This window comes from Protobothrops mucrosquamatus, unplaced genomic scaffold (genome assembly GCF_001527695.2).
Source record: "Protobothrops mucrosquamatus isolate PMUCROS unplaced genomic scaffold, P.Mucros_1.0 scaffold3188, whole genome shotgun sequence".
Classification (NCBI taxonomy): Eukaryota; Metazoa; Chordata; class Lepidosauria; order Squamata; family Viperidae; genus Protobothrops; species Protobothrops mucrosquamatus.
Window position 1 is genome coordinate 22,553 of NW_015389186.1, and position 8,545 is coordinate 31,097.

General features: G+C 42.3%; 1 protein-coding gene across 1 annotated transcript in view; it reads right to left on the reverse strand.

Annotated features, from left to right (window-relative positions):
• The window catches only part of LOC107297214 (lipoxygenase homology domain-containing protein 1-like), a gene marked incomplete at its 3' end in the record, with an annotated part of 116,762 nt that overhangs the window by 17,317 nt on the left and 90,900 nt on the right, over nt 1–8,545 (reverse strand). Inside the window, exons 21-23 of the mRNA XM_015826572.1 lie at nt 7,710–7,874; nt 5,859–6,040; nt 3,282–3,398 (exon numbers count right to left, since the gene is read on the reverse strand). Coding sequence (XP_015682058.1) covers nt 3,282–3,398; nt 5,859–6,040; nt 7,710–7,874 — 464 coding nt within the window. The remainder of the gene's footprint in view (nt 1–3,281; nt 3,399–5,858; nt 6,041–7,709; nt 7,875–8,545) is intronic.

An 8,545-nucleotide genomic window follows, 5' to 3' on the forward strand; every position in this document is an offset into this window, starting at 1 on the left:
TTTCTTCCCATGGTTGAGAAGGGTCTGCCACGGGTTGCAGTAGTCCAGGGGTTTTCCCTGGGATTCTTTTCATTGTGGCACATACAGTACAACTTTTTACATAGTTTTCCACATCCTTTTTCAGCCCCGGCCACCAGAATTGTCGGCGGGTGAGGTGTAGGGTTTTCAAATATCCAAAGTGTCCAGCCTGTTTTACATCGTGGCTGTGTTTGAGAGCATTAAGACGGAGGGTTTCTGGCAAATATAGTTTTCCCCCCTTTGTAAGCCAAACCATCCCTGCACGTTAGGGAGGTTTAATTATCTTTGAACCATTGGTCGGTGAGGAGCTCTCGTTTTATTTTCTTTACTCCAGGGTCATCAGGATTGGGGACCCTGCGAGGCGTAAGTTGAGCGTTGACAGCAAGGCTGGCTGAGGAATTCTGGGAGTTGAAGTCCACAAGTCTTAAAGTTGCAGAGGTTGAGGACCCGTGTTTAGAACATGGGATACATTTTCTCAATGGCTAGAAAAACGAGGTAGAGAGAAGGGAGTTTAACATGTATTAGTAAACTAAACGTTGGAACCCAGACAATATGTTGCTGATAAAATGTGAAGGATTTGTGAACTATAAAAAAATAATAAAATATTGAACAACAACAACAAAAACCAACCCTGGTCAGGATCACCCCAAGCTGAGAGGCTATCTGGAAATCTCAGAAGTGTAGACTAGTCTGGGAAGTTGGGAAAAAACTTCCTTAGAAGAAGACTATGGGGAAGCATTTCTGTGCTGTTGCCAAGAAGACTCTTTATAACTATCATAAAAGTGGCCAATAATCAAACTAATTATTGAGAGCGAAGATAGTTTTATGGTTCCTTTTTTTTTTTTGGTAAGCTTCTCTTCTTTCACATTGAGAGAGAAAATTACTATTGTTAGTTTTATATAATTATCACTATCACAAGACAAGAAAAAGGACTGAGAATCAATTGGTGGGGGCAAAAATGCTGGAACTCTATATTATATTATATTTGAGGCAAAATCCCCCCCCCCAATGGTCTCCTCTAGCATCTGTTGCGACAAAAAGATTTGGCTGCTTATTCCACCGTGGAAGGTTGAACTTTGCATGATTTCCTTTAGATTTATTCCTGCTTTAGTATCCATGCAAGCATTTTTTCCCCACATCCTTTTTTTGTGCATCTAGCTAAAACATATAAGGAACGGTTGCTGGAATTGGGTATGTCTAGTTTAATGAAGAGAAGGACGAAGGGGGACACGATAGCAGTGTTCCAGTATCTCAGGGGTGGCCCCGAAGAAGAGGGAGTCAAGCTATTCTCCAAAGCACCTGAAGGCAGGACAAGAAGCAACGGGTGGAAACTGATCAAGGAGAGAAGCAACCTGGAACTAAGGAGAAACTTCCTGACAGTGAGAACAATCAACCAGTGGAACTACCTGCCTCCAGAAGCGGTGAATGCTCCAACACTGGAAGTTTTTAAGAAGAGACTGGACAGCCATTTGTTTGAAATGGTGTAGGGTTTCCTGCCTGAGCAGGGGGTTGGACTAGATGATCTCCAAGGTGTCAATGCTGCTAACATCGGATGTTTTTGCTTTGACAACAGATGGAGATGCAACCATTTTCTTCTTATGTTTTACTCTTAGAGTTAGAGTTAGATGATGCTGGGGGGGGGAGGAATGTGCATGAGAGTTCAGCTAGACACAACAATACTGGACTTAGTGCGTGACCCAAGGTTATTGTAATAAGAGATGATAAGGATTGGTGGGCTGGAGAACAGGAGGGAAGGCCTGCATTTCAAACTAATTGGAGAATGTGATTTATGACTGTTAATTAAAGGAGGGAATTGTGTTTGATACTGTGTGCTCAGGGGAGGGGAATCCAGATTTTGGCTTTGACTATGTACGTGCCGAAGCTATGCTACTCCAATAAAGATTCTTTAAGGTAAACAATGCCTCGAAGTTCTTTGAAGAGTTTCATCTGTCGGAACCAGGACAACGGTTCTAAGTGTGAAAAATGGTCGTAAATCACGTTTTTTTCAGTGCCATTGTAACTTCGAACGGTCGCTAAATGAATGGATGTAAGTGGAGGACTATCTATGTAATAAAGCTGCAGTTATTCTTGGAGATATCTGTCTTCTGCGAGCGGATAACACCACTACTGCTGCCGCTAGTAAACGGAGGGCCGTAAGAAGCAAACTGTGCATAAAGTGTGCCAAGACAATCTCATTTGTTCCAGGGATGGAAGAGAGAGACGCTGTCGCATTTATCTCACCGTCCCTTGATGGAGCTGCTGGCTCCGTTCCATTCACTGATAGCAGTTGATCTCTCAATCTGTTGCAACTTTCTTATGTGGCTCTGCTTAGGCAATGTAGTATCTGGAGCCCCCAAAGTGCCTGCAGACAGCCCCCTTCTGCCTACCTGACTTTAAAAAAATATTCATTTGGGTTTCAAAAGTTATTTTCAAAGAAAGAGAGAGAGTGAGGAAGGAAGGAAGGAAGGAAGGACGAAAGAAAAAAGAAAGAAAGAAAGAAAGAAAGAAAGAGGGAGGGAGGGAGGGAGGGAGGGAGGNAGAGAGAGAGAGGAAGGAAGGAAGAAGGAAAGAGGGAGGGAGGGGAAGGAAGGAAGAAAAGAAAAAAGAAGGAAGGAAGGAAGGAAGGAAGGAAGGAAGGAAAGAAAAGAAAAGAAAAGAGAAAGAAAGAAAGAAAGAAAGAAAGAGGGAGGGAGGGAGGGAGGGAGGAAGGAAGGAAGGAAGGAAGGAAGAGGGAGGGAGGAAGGAAGGAAGGAAGAAGGAAGGAAGGAAGAAAGAAAGAGGGAGGGAGGGAGGAAAGAAAAGAAAAGAGAAAGAGAGAGAGAGAAAGAGAGAGAAAGAAAGAAAGAAAGAAAAAAAGAAAGAAAGAAAGAAAGAAAGAAAGAAGGAAAGAAAGAAAGAAAGAAAGAAAGAAAGAAAGAAAGAAAGAAAGAAAGAAAGAAAGAAAGAAAGAAAGAAAGAAAGAAAGAAAGAACAGGAAGGTGGTCTGTTGTTAATCAAATCACCAGGTCACTAAGGAAACTATTTTGTGGATGTGCCCAACCCATACTGTTTAATATCCGAACGGTCACTAACCCAGTGATTGTAACTCAAGGACTACCTGTGTTGTGGCTTTATAAAGCCACCATCTACATTTTTGGTAGGACTGGAATTTGAACTGGTGACTGATTTATTCCAGTTGGTAATCAAAGAAGCCTCTGCTTTAGGCAAAGTAGAAAAGAGATTTGGGCGGAAGAAATACACATTACAAAAAAATTCCTCTTTACCTTTCCGTTGGGTAAGAGCCTCCGTACGTCCACTTGATCAAGATGCCAGCCTGAGTTGATCCCTGAGCCGTCATGCCCAATGCGGATCTTTTCAAGGATGTCACCCACGTCTTCTAGCTGAGGAAATGTAGGGGGAAAAGGGGTTATGGAATTACCTGAAGCAATTTTCTTAAAGTCCAAAAATACAATTCAATTTTTCCCCCTTAAATTCACATTTCCTAATGGGATAAAATGACAACAAACACTCCGATGGACCCTCAAAATGCAGCCACCTTGGGTGGGTTTTATTTTATTTTTGTTTTGTGTGGCCAATATAGCATGAATGCATGCAATTCACAAAAATAACACATAAAATGCTTAGGGGACAATAACAAAGATGATCAGGGGACTGGAGGCTAAAACATATAAGGAACGGTTGATGGAATTGGGTCTGTCTAGTTTAATGAAGAGAAGGACGAGGGGGGACATGATAGCAGTGTTCCAGTATCTCAGGGGCTGCCCCAAAGAAGAGGGAGTCAAGCTGTTCTCCAAAGCCCCTGAAGGCAGGACAAGGAGAAATGGATGGAAGTTTAACAAATGAATAGAATAGAATAGAATAGAATAGAATAGAATAGAATAGAATAGAATAGAATAGAATCTGGAAGGAACTTTGGAGGTCTTCTAGTCCAGCCCCCCCTCGCTCAAGCAGGAGAACCTATATACCATTTCAGACAAATGGCTGTCCGGTCTCTTCTTAAAAACCTCCAGTAATGGAGCGCCCACAATTTCTGGTGGCCAGCTGTTCCACTGGTTAATTGTCCTCCCTGTCAGGAAGTTTCTCCTTAATTCCAGGTTGCTTCTCTCCTTGATTACTTTCCATCCGGTTGTCCTGCCCTCTGTATATTCTTACAAACAGGTGACATTGATTTGTTTTCTTTTGTTTTTCATTTCCTCCTCTCCATATTTCATATTTGTCTACTGCTAGTGATAGGTAACAAATCAAACTGTGCTGAGAGAGAGAGATCTAGAACACAATGGCACCAGTGTTAATAAATGTTCAAACACCCTCTGCTAAAATAAACTGGGAACAAAAACTCAATTATCTATGTGTCTACATTTTATACGATTATGAAGAGTTACATCAAAAATGTAGAGATGTCTTCAAATACAAAGATTGCACCAGTGATTGTGAGATGGTGTTGCCAACCGCTCTGCTGTAACAAATATGAGCAGCAAAAGACACACACACACAGACAAAAAAACGCCACAGCATTTGGTTGGCAATTCTATTCACGTTCTCAGAAAAGACTGGAGGAAGCTGAGGACTAGAGCCATGAGATCAGCTCCAAAAGTTTGCTTTCTGCGGAGCTGATGTCTTGGGCTACATCCCCAAAGCAAGTTATACATCCCCATAACATGCTCTCAAAATTCCAAATATGATGCCTGCCCCCCCAAAAGAAGATCCCTGTTTTACACCATGTACCATTTTATAATAATTGCTCTCTTCATTTGATTTATTTCTATGCTCAGTACCATTCCCCAAAATGCTAGGCCTGGAGACGAAAACATACGAAGAACGGCTGCGGGACTTGGATTTGGCTAGTCTAAAGAAAAGAAGAAATAGGGGAGACACGATAGCAGAGTTCCAGTATCTGAGGGGCTCCCACAAAGAAGAGGAGGAGGTCAGACTATTCTCCAAAGCACCAGAGGGCAGGAGAAGAAACAATGGTTGGAAACTGATCAAGGAGAGAAGCAACCTGGAATTAAGGAGAAACTTCCTAACAGGGAGAACAATCAACCAGTGGAACAGCTTGCCACCAGAAATCGTGGGCGCTCCATCGCTGGAGATGTTTAAGAAGAGATTAGAGTCTAGACAGTCACTTGTCTGAGATGGTAGAGAGTCTTCTGCTTGAGCAGGGGGCTGGACTAGAAGACCTCCAAGGTCCCTTCCATCTTCTATTCTATTCTATTCCATTCCATTCCACTCCACTCCAGTCTACCTACTCTACTCTACTCTACTCTACTCTACTCTACTCTACTCTACTCTGCTCTGCTCTACTCCGCTCCGCTCCACTCCATTCCATTCCATTCCATTCTATTTTTCAAAGCTCCTGAAGGCAAGAAAAGAAACAATGGATGGAAACAAATCAAAGAGAGGTCCAAGTTAGAACTAAGGAGAAATTTCCTAACAGTGAGAACAATTAGCCAGTGGAACAGCTTGCCACCAGAAATCATGGGTGCTCCATCACTGGAGGTCTTTAAGAAGAGGTTAGACAGTCACTTGTCTGAGATGGTACAGGTTCTCCTGCTTGAGCAGGGGGCTGGACTAGAAGACCTCCAAGGTCCCTTCCAGCTCTATTCTATTCTATTCTATTTGGAGTCAAATTTGGAGTTGAAAATGAATCAGGCTATGAATTAGACCAACATTATATTCTGGGACCAGCATTATATTTCTCACAACAGTGGAACCAACTGTCCCTTCCAACTCTGTTATTCTGTTCTGACCATGTCTTGCAATCTAGCACCTTCTGGTCCTTCTTCATCTCTGCCACCTGATTCCCAAGTTGCTGGAAGCATCCAAAGCACCTTTTCTCTTACCTCCACCACGAACTGATTTATGGAATTCCTCTTGAAGAACATCCTTTGTTCCCTCTTGTTTTGGCACAAGGCTTTCTGCTGAGTGCAAACACCGTCCGCCCCGTACAGAACGATAAAGACGTCAGCGTCGGTTCCTGCTCCAAAAACGTCACTGGTGTAAACCGTGATTTCGTAGGGAACAACTGGCCAGATGAAAACAAAACAAAACGGATGATATCAGAAGGATGTGTTTGCTATTCTTCGTGACCAACATTACACCAATCGCCAATAAAATACATTTTACCAGGGCTGAGAATCCTGATTCAGTTATGACAGGCGTCTTCAAACCTGACCCTTTTATGACTGGTGGACTTCAACTCCCAGAATTCCTCAGGCGGCCATTTTGATGAAACTGCGGGCTTGGAGCCAGACCAGGGGTCTTCAAACTTGGCCCTTTTATGACTGGTGGACTTCAACTCCCAGAATTCCTCAGTGGGCCATTTTGATGAAACTGCGGGCTTGGATCCAGACCAGGGGTCTTCCAACTTGGTCCTTTTATGACTGGTGGACTTCAATTCCCAGAATTCCTCAGCCAGTGTGCCTGGCTGAGGAATTCTGGGAGTTGAAGTCCACCAGTCATAAGGGTAATAGTTCCCTCATGCTGGCTGAGGAATTCTGGGAGTTGAAGTCCACCAGTCATAAGGGTCATAGTTCCCTCATGCTGGCTGAGGAATTCTGGGAGTTGAAGTCCACAAGTTATAAAAGGGCCAAGTTTGAAGACCCCTGCCTTAGATCCATCCTGCATTCTGGTTTCTTCTATCTTAGTTTTATGTAACGGTATATATTCCTGGCTGGAGGGGCATCAGCTGCCAATTGCTCTATTAATTTTTTCTATTCTTTATTTCGTTTGACTCTCTATCTTATCCTCTCTTAATTCACCTAACCTTGAGAGAGATATATATGTATATAAATTCAGCTCCTCCATTCTGAAAAGACATAAGCTTAAAAGTCCTCTCTTTTATCTCAGCTATTTAAAAAAAAGAAGATTTTGGTACTTTACTCCTTGGGAGTAAACCAAGACGGATTTTCTCTGGAGTAAAGTCTATTAAATAGAGCAGGGGTCTTCAAACTTGGCCCTTTCGTGACTTGTGGACTTCAACTCCCAGAATTCCTCAGCCAGCATGCCTGCCTGAGGAATTCTGGGAGCTGAAGTCCACCAGTCATAAAAGGGCCAAATTAGAAGACCCCTGGTCTGGATCCAAGCCCACAATTTCATCAAAATGGCCGACTGAGGAATTCTGGGAGTTGAAGTCCACCAGTCATCAAAGGGCCAAATTAGAAGACCCCTGAGTTATGACACGCTCTGATCTGCGCACACAAGTTGCCAAGTTTGGGACGAATCCCTGTGGCTGGCAGGAATCTACACCAATTAGTAAGGAAGCTGTTTCCTGCTTTTGTAATATCGATAGTCCTCAACTTACAATCACAATGGAACCCAAATTTACTGTTGCTACGTATTAAGTGAATTTTGCCCTGTTTTTTACAACCTTGCTGAAGTGAGTCCCTGCAGTTGTTCAGGGAATCATTTGGTCATATAATGAATCTGGCTTCTCCCATTCATTGCCTTTGCTTGTCAGAAGGTCACAAAAAGGGATCACATGACCTTGACACCGCCAAGCCTCTGAATTTGGATCATGTGACCACGGGGATGCCACAACCGTCATCAGTGTGAAAAACGTCGGTAAGTCCCTTTTTCCAATTGCCGTCGTAACTTTGAACGGTCACTAAATGAACTGTTGTAAGTTGAGGACTTACCTGCCCCTGTATTTCTGTCAGACCTAATGCAGGTTGATCTGCTACCCTACTACTCACATGGGAGGTAAGCCCTCCTTTGCAGTTCTGCAGGAAACAAGATTCTTTCAATCGCTCCGTCATCTTCGGCTTTATCCAGCCAACGCCCACACGGAAACTTCAGGCACAATCCAAGGCAGGGGGCATCCACCTCTACCCAGTCTAAAAACCATCCCTCAGAATGACCTGTAAAGAATAACAGAATAAAACAGAGTTGGAGGGGACCTTGGAGGTCATCTAGTGATACATATGTTGTATATAGTATGTTTAAATGTGTGTTATGTATGTGTACACTTTGAGAGAAAGCAAGTACATTTCATTTTTAATGTGTGCCATTGTGCCCACAGTAAAAAAGGACAATAAAGATTATCTATCTATCTATCTATCTATCTATCTATCTATCTATCTATCTATCTATCTATCTATCTATCTATCATCTATCTATCTATCTATCTATCTATCTATCTATCTATCTCTATCTATCATCTATCTATCTATCATGCATCTATCTATCATCTGTCTCTCTATCTATCATCTATCTAATCTATCTAACTATCATGTCTATCTATCTATCATCTATCATCTATCATCTATCATCTATCTATCATCTCTATCATCTCTCTCTATCTCTATCGCTATTTCTATCTCTATCTATATCTACAGTATATCTATGTGTGTCGATTTATGTCTAATCTATCTATCATCTATCTATCATCTATCTACCATCTATATATCTATCTATCAGTCCGATTTATCTATCTGTCTGTCTGTCTGTCTGTCTGTCTATCATCTATCAATCATCTATAGGTCTATCTATCTATCTATCTATCTATCTATCTATCTATCTATCTATCTAT